Genomic DNA, 16,281 nt, shown 5'->3' with positions numbered 1-16,281 from the left:
GCCTCTTGCAATTGTGTTGGTTAATTTTACAGTGAAACAACTATTTGAGATCTGAACATTTGTATGCAAATTTATTTCCAGGCACTGTTGTTGTCAATGAGCTACAATGCACTGCCATGAACTCAGGGATTTCTTTTACATTTAATTATGCATCCTGCCTTTTTAATTTACGGGGTTTGGGCACAAATGATTATGACACAATTATACTATATTTTATATTGTGAAGTCTTTAATATAGTTCACCACTATACAAGACTAACCCAGCGCCTACTCAAATAGTGGTCTAAAAATAAATATACATGGGTGCATCCTACAAACACTGAACTTAACGAGCTGTCCTTTATCCTTTCCCTAAATTATTCTTCTCCACATCTCTCTGGGCATGAGGAAGCACCATCTATAGAATAGCTAACAACATTGCAATCTCTGGTGGCGAGCAAAAATTAAAGAAAGGTTCAAATAGTTGACATCCAAACAGCTGTACTGTTCACGCTACGCAAGTGTGGAGAAGAAGAACATGCACACCAAAGCCTTGAAGTCGAGGCTGGTTTATTACTCTGGCCGCCGCACTTATATGGGCTCTAGGCACTTACGTTAAGGCCCTGCGCCGTCAGAGCGCCACAGTCTGGGATTGGCCGGCATTCCCGCCAGAGTTCCCAGTCTTCCCGCCATGCGGGAGGTCACCTGGGATGATGGCAGTGTCAACCCACCACCCCCCCCCAGGAACGGGTAGTCACCACGTTTGTTGGCCATTTTATGGGCCAGTCGATGTCTCTGCGGGCAGGCTGCAACACAGCATTAATTAATATATACATTTTAAAAAGGATGTGGGTGTCTCTAGCAATGCCAATATTTATTACCATCTTCAACCATTGAGGTTTCTTTGACAGTTCTGGGTTTCTAAGCACATTTCTATCAAGATAGTGGTGGACTTGGCATCACTCTTCTCATTATTGAGTTCACAGAAGGGTAATGGAAGGCAAATGATCACAGGGGATTATAAGATATGAAGCAGGATTTTACAACCTCACCAAAGAAAAGATTTCTCTTGTCAAAATGCATTCGCTACATTCCATATCAATAGCAACAATGTCCCTTAATCTAATCCAGTTTATTGTTTCTCAAAATGTAACTTAATGATGGTTTACATGACTCACAATCTAATATTATTTAAAATTAATATCAAGTATTTAACCTGATAATCATCTGCTCAAGATGATATACCCAAATACAAGAAGAAGAAAAAAGGAGTGTAAATGACATGCAAAGTCAAAGGGGAGAGAGGAAGCAAATGGAGGAGGATTAAGAGAAGCACAGAGAGGGGAACAAGCATAGCAGAGAGACGAATCAAGGAAGACAAAGCCCAAATGTTAAAGAAAAATAAAAGTTCAAAAATTTGCAAAAGATGCACAAAAATATACAAAAGCAAGAGGGGCAGAAAGAATTCAGACTGACAGACTGCAACCAGGACTAGATTTAGTATTACCTGCTGTATGGATAACTCAGGGCAGGATTCACGGTGAGCACGTTGTGGGTCACAGTGAATTAACATCCATTGTAGTTCAAACTGCAAGGTCAAAAGAAACAATTACAACGAACAGGGTATAGCTGCCATAACCAATTGTTGTTGCTTCTTTATAGTGTTTGTGTGTTCATGCATTAACCACTGAGCAACTTCCTAACTTGGATATTATGGGGAAAAAAATAATTGACCATGGAACATTACAGTACATTCCCTTCAACCCACAATGTTGTACTTACATCCACTAACTCCACATTAGTCTATCAGCTCTGAAACCCCATAAAACATCCATACCCTCTTGAAGACAGATTCTTAAATTTTACTTCAGGACACCTATTCATGTTGTCTCTGCCATCTACTGTTGATCTAATTAAGGGTAGAACGATTCAGAGAGGGGGGAAAGAGAAAGGACACTGGGGTTTCTGAGATGGAGAAAATTGTTGGTAAGCAAATCTATGAGAAAGTGGTGAAAGTGGATACAAATGTAATGTTTGAAAGACATTTTGACAGGTAATGAGTTTAGCGTCATATACATATGCACTGAAATTCTTGCTTGCAGGAATTGATTGGAAAGGATTCTTGATCCTTTCATAGATAGGAGAGGAATACAACCAAACACAGATAAATGGGACAAGTTTGGGCTGGCAACTTGATCAACATGGACAAGTTGGATTAAAAGGCCCGTTTCTGTTACGAGTGAAGTATTGCACGTTTCATTGCTGGGATTTGAACTTTTTACAATATATACTGATGATCGAGAAGGAATTTGCAGATGAACTAAGATAGGTAGCAATGCAAGCTAAGAGAAGGATTCCAAGAGGCTGAAAAGTCACTTAGAATATGAGAGTAGACAGATTCAATATAATGTGGATAAGTGTGAGATTATCTACATTGGAAGCATTAACAGGAAGGCACATTATGATCTAAATGGTGACAAATTAGGAAAAAGGAGGTGCAACAAGACCCGGTCACATGTGCATCAGTCATTGAAGGTTGAAATGCAGGTACAGTAGGTGGTGAAGAAAGCAAATAGCTGGTTAGCCTTCATTGTGAGATGTTTTGAAAATAGAAACATGGAGGTCTTATAAAGTTGTACAAGGCTTTGGTGAGGGCACACCAGGAGTATTGTGGAATTTTGATCTCCCAATCTGAGGAAGGACATTCTTGCTGTTGAAGGGTGCATTGGAAGTTCACCAGCCTGATTCCTGGGATGGCAGGACTGACGCATGAAAAAAGAGTGGATAGATGAGGGTTATACTCATTGGAATTTTGATAAGATGAGAGGGGACCTCATTGAGACAGGGCTAGACAGGTTAGATGCAGGAAGAATACTCCCAATGTTTGGAAAGTCCAGAACAAGGAGTCACAGTCTAAGGACAAGAGGTCAGCTATTTGGGACTGAGAGGAATAAGATGTGGCCCTTTTTTAAGGGATCAAGTGGTACAGAGCAAAAGCAAAATTAGGGTTACTGACTACGCATGATCAGACATAGTCGTATTGAATGGTGAAGCAGGCTCAAAGGGATGAATGGGCTTCTGCTCCCATTTTATAAATTTCAATTTTTCCATGCTGTAAAGGTCAATGACTAAAGATTTCACACTCATTTGATTATTTCCCCATGACAAGAAACAAAAGAATGGTGAGCTCACCACCACTGATACTTCAGGGTTTGCATCCAGCCGTCCTATCAGTGTATCACCATCAACGTTAACAGTTCCCTTTCGTTTGATGGGTCGGGATGCTACCCGATGGCAGTCCACAAATAAGCTGATCGTGTCCCTCTCCACACCCACCAGAATCTTATGCCAATCAGTGTCAAAAATCTGAGATACACCTCGAAAAACAGCAGATTGCAAACTGCCATCAAGGTGGACTAAATAAAATTCCAACGACTGGGTGTTCCCATTCAGCCTCAGGCCAACTTGCTCGTTGCCATTTTCATCCAATATCTGCCAAACGTTCCACACTTTGTTCACCGTGCTCTTCACCATCCTGAACGTGGTGACAAATGAATACTCTTCAGGCAGCCCTCCTGGATAAATTATCCTGGAAGTTATCAAATAATTATTTACATTAGTTGAGAGTGCAAGCCTTTTGCAAGTTGCCAGTCATCAGCTGGCTTGCTTTATTTGTCTTTAAATCATGTCTTCACAAATGCATCCAGGCATATACATCAAAATAAGAAGTGTTTCACTCAAGTTTTTATTTGTTACAAAATACCTCCAACACTGAGAAGGGTTCTATTGGAAGCAAACAAGCAATTTATCACTAACATTCATTCAGCTGTTTACTGAGCATAGGATTGCCATGAAATTTTTTTTAAAAAGTAATAGCACCGAGCAAAAGTGGCATCCAAGTTTTGTTATGGGTTTCAATCAGGAGCCTGATGTCTGCCGGGAAGAAAGTCTTTAAGCCAGTTGATGCTGTCACACCCTGCAGCCTTCTCCCCAATGAGAGAAGGGAGAAGAGACTGTCATGGGTGTGATGGGTCTTTAAGTATGCTGGCAGCAGGAGATGTAGATGGAGTCCATGGAGAGGAGGGAAGATTGCATTATGCTCTGAGCTGCATTCACCATCGTCCCTTGCTTCTTCTGCTCTTCAGCAGAGCAACTCCGCACCACTTGGCATCCAGCAAGTCTGTTGCTCATGACACTCGTGTAGAAGTTTTGAGGGACAGGGGAACATACTGAACTTCATTTGCCTTCTAAGAAAGTAGAGGTGTTGGTGTATTTTCTTGATTGCCACGTCAGTGTGCTTGTCCCAGGTCAGGTTACTGGAGACATTTACTCCTCAGAACTTGAAGCTATCTATTCTTTCAATTTCAGCATCATGAATGTGGACAGGGCTCTTTTTCTCCTTCCCATGGTGGGAGAGTCTAGGACAAGAAGGCACAGCTTCAGGTTTGAAGGGTGTACACTGAGAATGGAGATGCAGAGGAATTTCTTTAGCCTGAGGGTGGTAAATCTGCAGAATTGGGTGCATTTAAGGCAGAGATCGATAGGTTCTTGATTTGTCAGGGCATCAAGGGTTATGGGGAGAAGCCTGGGCAGTAGGGTTCAGTGGGAAAATGAATTTAGTTCATGATTAAATGGTGAGGAAGACTCAGTGGCCTATTTCTGCTTTTTATGTCTTACAGTCTAATCTTATTGACTTTGAGAAAGAGGTAGATGGCAATATAACATCTGATTTTTCATTCTTTTTCCTGCATTCCATCTCATTGTTGTTTGATACCCAATCTGCTACTGTGGTGTGGTTGACAAATTTCAAGATGGACTGAGAACAGTCACGGGAATTAAGTAGGGGACTGAGTACATGCCCTTGAGGAGCACAAGTGCGCTATGTGATCAAGGAGCAATTATGATGATCTATTGGAGAGTAAGTCAGTTTCAGGGAGGAGGTGTGGCATTGAGACAGAGATCCTGAAGTTTGGGAAGGAGTTTGCTGGGGAATGTGGAATTTAAGGCAAAGCAGTAATGCATGAACAGTGGTCGACTTTAGAGGTATTTAGCACGTAGGGCCAAATAGAGAGCCAGGGAGATGACTGTAGATTAGTTTGCAGACTGAAATGGGTCAAGGCAAGGACTTTACCCAATACATGTGTTGATGTTTCAGGTTTCGGCTGAACAGTGCTTTTGTCAAGTGTCACTGGTAATAGCTTTGACTCACCAGCTTCTATTCAATTCTAAAACCAAAATTTAGGCATGCAGGGTCCAAACCACCTCAGTCTTCTTTTCATTGAGAAATCTGCAGAAGATGAGTGCATGGAATCATTCAATGCTTCAGCAAGAGATTGGCCAAGTGATTTTTCATGCCAAGTTTTGAAAATCTCTGGAAATTCTGACAGCATGGATTCAGAGGAGGTTTCCTTCTGAAGGATAATTTAGAATGATGGGTCACTGTTTAAAAAAAAAGGATTTACGCATTTAAGGTGGACATTTTATTTTCTTCTTTCGGAGGCTTGAGAGTCATTGAAAATCTCTTGCTCAAAGACTGATGAGACTGAGTTCTTCAGATTTATTTTGGAGCGACTTGGGTTAATTCTTCATAAGCGGGATGAAGAAGGATTAGAGTTACGCAAAACCTGCAGATGCTGGAATCTTGAGCAGACAAAGAATTCCTGGAGGACCTCAGCAGATCAGACAGCATCCGTGGGAGAAATTGTCAGTTAACGTTTCCGATCTGAACCCTTAATCAACTAAGATAAGTTGAAGGAACGGACCCAGCAGAGGATGAAGTAGAATTTAAGCCTGTAGCAAGGTCCAAAGCTCAGTCAATGAATGAGAGAAGGTCTGTAGCAAGGGGTGCAAAGTTCTCTCATCTTCCTCACCAACTGCACTGTCTTCAAATTGGGCAAATGGTAGACATCCTCACAGGGAGCTGAAATGCCCATTTCTGAGCTAAATGTCTCTACTTATTCAGTTGTGATACATGCATTTCAATCCAATTTAAATAATAATCAATATTTTTAATTTAAAAGAAAATACACAGCAGAATAACAGTCCCTTCCAATGGAGGAGGCCTTGGCCCCCAAATACACAAATTAACCTATAATTTCCATACATTTTTGAAGGATGGGAGGAAACCGAAGAACCCTAAAGAAACCTACGCAGGCACAGGAGAACATACAAACTCCTTACAGAGAGCGCTGTGATTGGAACTCAGGTTGCTGGCGCTGTAATAGTGTCGTGCCATTCCCTTTTTTCCACAGATTTGGCACCTAGTGCCATAATTAGTGGCTTATGATCTCATACTCGGAGAAAGGATTTGCCTGAAAATAAATGATAGAATTTCTTGATTCTAAACTCCATTCGTCCTGAACTAGTACATGATGGGATCTGCTCCATGTGAGTGCAAGAGGTCAAAAGAGTGTGTCTCCTGCCCAATAGGGCAGGACAATTCACCTCATTATATCATGATGTGATGCATTCATAAGCCAACTTCAACATGTGTATTGCATTGTACTAAGGAGAGCTTCTACACTCAATTACCTCTTGTCTTCATTGTATGTAGTTTGTGGTCTCTTCTACCACATCTTCAATTTTCTTTATTGTTTCTCATTATTCTTGTTTAATTAGCTTGCCCATTCTTTAGCTAAATGTTTTAGACTGCACATGCCCTTGGAATGGTTACCATTGCCCATTAACTACATACACGCACCAACACCAAAGTTCTTTTGATTGCAAGAATCCCTCCCATTTTCCTCTTGCTCACCCCAAAAATTTATTACAGACATAACAACTTCTTCAAAGACTGGCTCCAAATATTAGATGGGACGTTTGAATTTGATAAGATATGAGGCTCGTTCACGGATTATTATTACAACTTGAAGGTGTACGGATGCTTCGGAGACTCCTTATCTGGTATCTGAAAGTTGCTATTCGATTCATATCTACCTAATTTATACAAGTTAACTTTGTTTCCTCCCATCATTCAAAACATATGGGAGGGGGGAAGAGGGTGGTGGGTGTAGTTAAATTAGGTGGCACAAACTCGGAGGCTGAAATGGCTTGTTTACATGGTGTATGTCTAAATAATAAATTATATAAATAAAACACTTGTTCTCTGTGGCATCTCATTAACCTATCAAATACCCTTGCGATTATTGTTATTGTATTTTTCTTTCCATTTTTTCTGTTTTTATTACTGGAGATAAGATGGGTTTAACTGTGGATCATTAATATTGATCATATCACAGAATAAGAGAAAAATACCTGAGAAATATAAAATCCTTTTTTTTAAATAAGAGAATCCTAGTTATATCTTATCTATGTTTCTATTCAATATTAATTTTGCATCTATTGTAAGGAATGCATTAACTTAACAATATAATCATAGAATTTGATGTCTTGAATAGGACAAGTTTAAATAAATAATTAGTGTTATGCTTCTGATTTACAATTTTCATGTGATATATAAATGATACAATTTTATTTGTTATTAATTAGAAGACCATGTATAAAGGGTTTTTCTATTAAACTCAATAAAAATATTTTAAAATGAAAGAAAATGGCTCCCATTTCAAATGCACTGAACAGAATGATGAGTCCAAACATATCATAAAATACTATCAAACAGAGATGCAGGGCAAGAAGTGTTGAACATTCAGCATCTTGCAGCCATTACACATCTTGCAGCCATTAAGCACAAGTGCTTGCCATTCCAATGATGTTCACTTTGCATAAGGTAATATTTTTTCTCTGTTTTCCTTCTCTCTTCCTTTGGCCTGATATATGAATGCTAAACTAATCCGAGTGAATTACCTAACTACTGGATTGCCTTCGGACGTTTCATTTTATTTGATATGTGGCAAATGCCTATCAAATCAAAATGGTGCATTATATCCAGTCAGTTCACTTAACTTCCTTGAACCACTCTACTTTGATCTCCAAAACCTGAAAAGACAAATAGCTCAGTTTGCCAAATTTACCCAAAAGCAAAATGGTGCAAATACTGGAAATCAACAAAAAAGCACCAGCACATTGTCAATATTCAGCAAGTGAAGCCACATCTATTGAGAGGAACAGAAAGAATTGGAACAGCCAAACCCACACAGAACTGTTTTGGATGAAAGGTGATCAACTAGAAGTGTCAACACTCTTTCTGTTCCTTGAATATTTCAGCATCTCCTGCTTCCATTACTTTTTAAAAAAATTTCCATCTCCCAACCAATTCCAACCACAACCTCAATCAAATGGATACATGTCTTACTTTGAATTTCCTCAGTCCAAGAGTGGTAAGGAAGGCATATGGCATTCTTGCCATTGTAGGTTGAAGGCAGGGACCGCATCATGGGGGTGCATTCATGGGCCATGCCCCCCAAATGAGACACAGCACACAAAGCTGCCACATGAATGACAGTTTGTGCCCAACTGTGGTTACCCCTAATGACCCACCCCATTCAATTTTTTTTTTGATGCTGACTTTGGAAAGTTATATTGCAACTTTATAAAACACTGGTGAGACCACAGTTAGAGAATTGTTTATATTTATATCTCCCAGGCTGTAGAAAGGATGTGGTTGTGCTGAGGAGAGTAGAGGAGATTCATCAGGATTTAAGGACTTTAGTTATGGGGAGAGATTGGATAGGCAGAGTTTTTTTTTTAAAAATAAATCACAAGGGTATTTGATAGGTTAATGAGATGCCACAGAGAACAAGTGTTTTATTTATATAATTTATTAATTAGACATGCACCATGTAAACAAGCCATTTCAGCCTCCGAGTTTGTGCCACCCAATTTAACTACACCCACCACCCTCTCCCCCCTCCCATATGTTTTGAATGGTGGGAGGAAACCGGAGTCCCCAGGGAAAACCCATGCAGACACATGGAGAACGTAGAAACTCCTAACACACAGTGTGGGATTCGAACCTTTGTCCCAATCGTTGGCACTGTGTGATAGTACAGATGCTATCACCAATGTGTATAGGTACAGATGGTAGATGGTAGTCTAGGATGGTAGTGTAGGATCGACAACAAGATAGACAACAGAATCGCCAAGGCAAATAACGCCTTTGGAAGACTACACAAGAGAGTCTGGAAAAACAACCAACTGAAAAACTTCACAAAGATTAGCGTATACAGAGCCGTTGTCATACCCACACTCCTGTTCGGCTCCGAATCATGGGTCCTTTACCGGCATCACCTACGGCTCCTAGAACGCTTCCACCAGTTTTGTCTCTGCTCCATCCTCAACATTCATTGGAGCGACGTCATCTCCAACATCGAAGTACTCGAGATAGCAGAGGCCGACAGCATCGAATCCACGCTGCTTAAGATCAAACTGCGCTGGGTAGGTCATGTCTCCAGAATGGAGGACCATCGCCTTCCCAAGATTGTGTTATGTGGCGAGCTCTCCACTGGCCACCGAGACAGAGGTGCACCAAAGAAGAGGTACAAGGACTGCCTAAAGAAAGCTCTTGGTGCCTGCCACATTGACCTCTGCCTGTGGGCTGATATCACCTCAAACCGTGCATCTTGGCGCCTCACAGTTCGGCGGGCAGCAACCTCCTTTGAAGAAGACCACAGAGCCCACCTCACTGACAAAGACAAAGGAGGAAAAACCCAACACCCAACCCCAACCAACCAATTTTCCCTTGCAACCACTGCAACCGTGTCTGCCTGTCCCGCATCGGACTTGTCAGCCACAAACGAGCCTGCAGCTGACATGGATATTACCCCTCCATAAATCTTCGTCCGCGAAGCCAAGCCAAAGAAAAGAAGTGTAGGATGACTGAGATTGGCTGAGAGCGTAGCTGCGCCTACTGGCTGGTCTTAAAAGATTGCTCCTAGCCAGACCAGGTCATTCTGGACTGGTCAACCTACATGTGATATGCTCCAGTCTTTTAGTTCATAAAAGCCTTGGTTTGGATCATCAAGTCTTTGGTTCTTTCGATGCACGCTTCACACTGTAAAGGCATTGTACTAACTGCTACATCAACCGTGCCACCCAATGGTTATGGTTGGAATTTTCCAAAAACTGCTCCTATCACACTGCTAGAATTTCTCTGAACAATGTAAACCTTTGCTCTCACAAGAAAACAAGGAAATAGGAGCCACTTAATCCCCTCAAGAACAGCCAGGACATTCAATAGGATCATGACCACCCTACCTCGTGCTCCAAACACCAGATGCACATTTAGCAAGAAGGCAGTGTTAAAGCCAGAAAATTACTCTAAAGAATTAGTGAATCTCTGTTCTGTGTGTGGAGAAGTACTCATAAAGTATCTTGTTTACCCTGGTTGCATAATGACAACATATCTCATCTTAACAAGCAAAACCATTTCTAAATACAGTAGTAGCAATCAGCACCTGTGAGCCATGGATCAATCATTCTGCTTTAAACACACTGGAGATTCTTTATCCACACTCAAGTTAAAACAGTGCTGTGGAGGATCTTTAATGATGTGCTTCATATTAGCTTGCTTAAAATTAATTTTCCTGCAGCAGGATTGCTTGTCATCAGGATTAAAACAGATTTTTTTTGTGTGTTTCCTACCTTGTTGGAATATCAAAGTTTGCCTCTCTGTCAAGTCTGAAGGCAATCTGCAATGGTGTGGAACCTTCCACTCTCTTCACACCCCGCAGTGGAATGGAATCCAATTGGAATTGGGAAATAAGATCAAATCCTGACAGGGCAGGAAAGCAAAGGAAGATCAGGACACAAAAGCAAAAGCTGTTGATGCCATAAATCTGAAATAAAAAATGCTTGAAATACTCAGGTCAGGCAGACTTTATAGATATAACATTTCTGATGGTTAGCCCTTCATCAGAAATGGTAATAGAAATGAAAAGTTAACATTTTCACTGTCTGCAGATGTTATGTCACCTGCTGAATATTTTAAGCATTTTTTCCCCTTTGTATTGAGAAATATCTTGTTTGCAGTAATTGAAATGCATTTTTTCCAATGTCAGAGTTAATTCTGCTAAATGGATTGTGCATCATATCCAATTAATGTTTACATCATAATGAAGAAATATCTAGCATATTAATAGAAGCAATGTACTATTGCCAAGCTAACATGGGCAGCATCCAAGGTTCATTGCGAAAAGGTTTCAGCTTGGAACGTTTTCTAAAAGCTTCTAATTTACTCAGGAGACTCAATTTATAGTGACTTGAATTTTGAGCTTCAAAAAAAGAAAATTAAGCATCAATAAGTTTGCAATTGTTTTTGAGTGATTCAACAGACTGTAGGAAATGCATCCATTAGACATTTTTATTCATTTGATGGCAACATCAGAGATTGAGGAATTTCAGGAATCAGCCAATTTGTGAGAGTTGTGGCAGCATTGAATAGGGTGGAGGCAAAGATAGAAAATGGACGCCAGACCCCATCACTGCAGCAGAGGAGTGCTACAGCCTGTGCTACGGTTCACTTGGTGTTTAAGTACATTTAAAGCAAGGAGCTCAAATATATTTAAAATAAAGCCAAAATGAGGTGAGACCCGTCAGATTTCTTACTTTAATGATCGTAGTGTGAACTGAAACAGAAGTTGATCCTCTGAGATGAATTTTGCTCTCCATCACAAGAGATATGGCAATTTTTTTTTGGGGGGGGGGGGCGAAGCTTCTTTTAACATCTGAAAAACGTACCTGGCAAGTCATCTTGTCCAATCCTAATATTAGGACACACGGTGTTATCACCCAGGCCATCGTAGGCATGTTTCTGTTCAACAGCTAGATAAAAGAAAATATACTGTACTATACAAAGTTCTAATTATATCATACTCAGATCGTGTCACAACAAAATTCATTGTGATTGTAGAGTTGCGAGAGTTCAAATTCCACTGTAGTATTTGGATTGTTTTATCTAGTTAATCAGTGTAGCACTGAGGAAGTATGCTATTAGAGATGCTGTCTTCAGTATGTGAACTATAATCTCAGATGGATGATAATGGTGCCTTAAAAGAGGACAAATAAAGTCACCCACCTCAAATGCAAGCTATTTATTATTTGAATTACTTTTTTAAATGACAAAAGATTTGGACAACTTAATTACTGAACAAATACTTTTCATGGAGATTGTGCACACAAGTTTTTGAGGAACTTGATGGAAGGTGGATAAAGAATCCATATCGGCTAAAAGATTTTATCTGCTATTGGAAGTAATTAGATACCAACTTAAATAGGGAAGTCTGCAGATTCTGTGCTGGAGAAACTCAGCAGGCCACGCAGCATCTGTACAATGTCAAGGGTAACCAACATTTGAGGCCTTAGCCCTTTTGACAAGGTATGAGAAAATACCAGGCAGGCATGGGAGGAGGAGAGTGGAAGGGGAAAGTGGGAGGAGCACAGGTCATGAGTGGATATGGGTGGGTGGAAGAGAAAAAAAAAAGCTGAGGTGATAGGGGGAGGGTGTGAATCACTGAATGGAGAGGAAAGGGTAGGAGATGGAAATCTGGAGGAAAGACGACAGAGGCATTCTCCAACTAGACGGCATTAACATGGACTTCTCCAGTTTCTGTTAAACCCCTCATCAAAGTCTCTCTCTTTCTCCATCCCTGACTCCTTTCCTCCAGCTCCCCCCTACAAAGTGATTCCCACCAATAGAGCAACTCCATCACTGCTTCAACTGCAAGTGATCTTCCATCCCAGATGTTTTCCTTCTTCAAAAACATTCCTTCCCCTCTACTGCCATTATCTACATCTCCTCCATTTCTCCACAAATCTGTCCTGGCCCCCTCTGCCCCGAGGCACAAGAACAAGAGTCCCCTTGTCCTCACCTGCCACGCCACCAGCCTCTGCACCCAACAATGCTATCCTCTACCAACAACAGAACCAGACATATCTCTCCCTCTCCTCACCTCTCCACTTTCTGCAGCACTCTCTCAACCAATCATCCCTTCCCACTAATCACCCCCTCAGTACCATCCCATATGACCACAAGAAATGTCACATGGTCCATAACACATCACCATTTGGGGACATTTGTGAATCTGCAGGAGTCATCCACTGCATCCAGTGGTCCTATTGTGGACTCCACTACATTGGAGAAACTAGACGCTAACTGGGAGATTGTTTCATTGAACAATTTCACTCTCTGCTGCAATAACAGGAACCTCCATTCCCACATCCACCTGTCTATCCATGGCCTCAACCATTGCAAAACTGAGGCTACCCACAAATTGGAGGAACCAAGTTGAGGGTCATCTCAACCAGATAGCATTAACAACAACCTCTCCAGTTTCTATTAAACCCCTCCTCCCTCTCTTTCCCTATCCCCGCCTTTCCTTTAGCTCGCTACTTTTCTTCCCCTCGCTATTTTACTTTTCAGAGTTTTTTTCTCTTCCATCCTCCCACCTACATCCACCCATGACTTCTTGCCTGTTAGCCCATATTCCCTGATCCTTCCTCCCTCATTTCCTCTCCTTCTCCTACCTTTTTATTCAGCCACCTCCCCGTTTTCTGGCAATACCTTAATGGAGGACTCAACATCTGAAATATTGGTTACCTGTTACTTCTTATAAATGTTGTATGACCTGCTGGGTATCTCCAGTGTTTTGTATATTGCATTAAATACTGACTATAAACATTTAGTCATTAATTAAAAATTATTTCTTTACACCTGGTCAACTGGCCTTCAGAAAGTTGTACAGAATTTTCCTTATCATCTTTACTCTAACTGGCAGGTGTAGAATGTTTTTCACCCTCTCCAGGGCATTATATACTGGATTTTGCAGGGTTCAGGGGATAGTGTGTTTGATGGAAAGAACAAGAGCAATGGGTGGAGTTTGGATGGGATTGTCAATCACTATTCTACACAGTGACACAAACCCTATTTCAGAGCCAGTTTTATGGATCAACCCATCGTTTCAAGTTCATAACTGTTGAATGTCTTAAGTATTTACCTTCAAGCATCTCAAAAGGCTCATACATACTTTAAACAAATATTACTTACTGCACAATGCTGGAGGCCAAACTGCTGTCTGAAAGATTGCAAATGTGAAAATCCAAAGCTTTTCCAAGAACTTTCCTTGTTTTTTCCTGATGCAAGGTGAAATTCAAGTGTTAATTCTTATTACTCACTGTCAAAAGACAAAGGAGGAAAAACCCAACACCCAACCCCAACCAACCAATTTTCCCTTGAAACCGCTGCAACCGTGTCTGCCCGTCCCGCATCGGACTTGTCAGCCACAAACGAGCCTGCAGCTGACGTGGACTTTACCCCTCCATAAATCTTTGTCCGCAAAGCCAAGCCAAAGAAGGAAATATGCAATAAATATGACCAAATGTTTTATTCCAATACAGAATAGAATATAAATCACCAGTAGCAATGTCGTTGCCAAATTGGGTTGTTGTCTATTGTATATCATATTGGACTCCCAGTACCATATCACTTTGCCAGAGGTCAGTTTTCCAAAAATAAATCCCAAAGACTGTGGGATAAATCCTGAAAATAATCCCAATTCTTTGAAAGGAGTGTCTAGTGACATCATCAATGGTGAGGTTTCAGCACGTCACATAACACCCTGCTATCATTCAGAATCTTGCCATTTTGCATCAGGGCAGCTTGAGGTAGCAAGCCATGAACAGAAGATCCAGGAAATATCATGGTTTATAGAGAAATGAGTGGCATGTTCAAGCACAATACCTTCAATGCCTTTCACTTTTAATCATTTCGCACAATTGTCAATGCTCCTCCAAATCTTCGAACCATGACAGGCAGATCTGCTCTTCTACTAACTTGAGATATTTCAGTAGTATCAAACCTAGAAGGTGAGGAAAGCTTTGGGACCACAAATGGAGACATTTAACCAGAAATGTCTACATCATAAGCTTTTCTCTAATATATTGGGTTCCACTGATGTCAATGGAACTGAGCATATGGCGATATTGCGACCAGTCATGCTTCGGGCAGGCAACCAAACATCTTCAACATTGTTACCTAAACCAATGAATAATTGGTGCAATTCCTCGAATTATTCTGGCTGTTGTAACCAAATTGAGAGAGCTTAAAACACAGAGGGCAGTAGAGATGCAAGGAAATTCATTTTAGAGATGTATAAATTTTTACAAAAGAAAGCTTGAAAGGAAGGAGTCAGAAAAACAACATAAATGGGAGGTAGATTTAAATAAGCAAACAGTTGAATGTAAATGGATTCAGATATGTAGAGAAAGTATGAAAAATACAATAAATGTGAGATATTGGTTAGTTCAATACAATTTTATTCATCAGTTATATTCAACACCACAAAAGTTACATAATATAAATTATATTTATTCAGATTTATGTTTAGGATGTGGACAAGTCGTTGGCATTTTTTTTTGCATTCAACTTGGCAGTGTTCCACAATTAAACATTTTTTGACTTGAAATGGGTAATTTATTAGAACAAATAACTGGAGTAAAATTACCACAGGATCGAGTGTTATTTTTGATGTTAAAGGGATTAAACCTCAATTAAAACTTAACATGTATCAAGTAAAATTTGTTCAAATTGCTTTGGCAATAGTTAGAAAATGTATTGGTATAACTTGGAAGTTGGATACTGTTCTGGGAATGGATAGGTGGCCTGTAGAAGTTTGGAGCTGTATTCCACTTGAAAAAAAAATTAATTCTAATTTAAGAGACGAATAGCATAAAATTTGGAAAATATGGAGCTCATATTTACAAACTGTTGGTATTAAAATTTAAATGAATCTCAAGGCATTCCCTTTCTCTTATTGGTCTCTACATATTTAAAGGTATTAGAAAGTGAAGTGCTCCTGTTGTGGGTTTCTTGTCCCTTTTTTTTTCTTTTTTGAGTTTGTAGGGGGTTGGGGGGGGTGATTAATAAGAGGTTTTTCTTTTTTAATTTCTTTTTACTCTTTTTTCTTTTAGGTAAATACCACATGTATTTAGATTAAGTTTGAAATATTGTAATGTTTGCTTGGTTGGTTTTTGTTTTGTTTAAATAAAGGACATGAGACGATTTCTCCTGGTCCAGCAAAAAGGAATCCATGAAGAAGTGACACCAAGAGGTTGGAGGAAGTTATTCCATATTCCACAGATGCACTGTGCAAAGTATGCTAACTAATTATGTCACAAATGGTTTTGCAATTTGAGTGCCCAGCAATGCAAATGGTAGCAAACATAGCCAGGTCCATCACAGGCTCTGACCTGCTATCCATTGAAGACATCTATGTGACAAGAAGGCAACCATTATAAAGGACATCCATCACTCTAATCATCACCTCTTCTCACTGCTACCTTCAGGCAGAAAATACAGAAGCCCTAAAGACCAGCACCTCAAGGTTCAAGAACAGTTTCTTTCTAAAGCGG

At 40.2% G+C, this 16,281-nt stretch overlaps 1 protein-coding gene across 1 annotated transcript in view; it reads right to left on the bottom strand.

Moving 5' to 3' along the window:
- Positions 1–16,281, bottom strand: part of LOC138753125 (collagen alpha-3(IX) chain) — a 126,798-nt gene that overhangs the window by 95,209 nt on the left and 15,308 nt on the right. Inside the window, exons 2-6 of the mRNA XM_069915702.1 lie at positions 13,919–14,004; positions 11,614–11,697; positions 10,519–10,648; positions 3,172–3,568; positions 1,487–1,567 (exon numbers count right to left, since the gene is read on the bottom strand). Coding sequence (XP_069771803.1) covers positions 1,487–1,567; positions 3,172–3,568; positions 10,519–10,648; positions 11,614–11,697; positions 13,919–14,004 — 778 coding nt within the window. The remainder of the gene's footprint in view (positions 1–1,486; positions 1,568–3,171; positions 3,569–10,518; positions 10,649–11,613; positions 11,698–13,918; positions 14,005–16,281) is intronic.

Source organism: Narcine bancroftii, chromosome 2 (assembly GCF_036971445.1).
Source record: "Narcine bancroftii isolate sNarBan1 chromosome 2, sNarBan1.hap1, whole genome shotgun sequence".
Classification (NCBI taxonomy): Eukaryota; Metazoa; Chordata; class Chondrichthyes; order Torpediniformes; family Narcinidae; genus Narcine; species Narcine bancroftii.
This window is presented reverse-complemented; position numbering and strand designations above follow the sequence as displayed.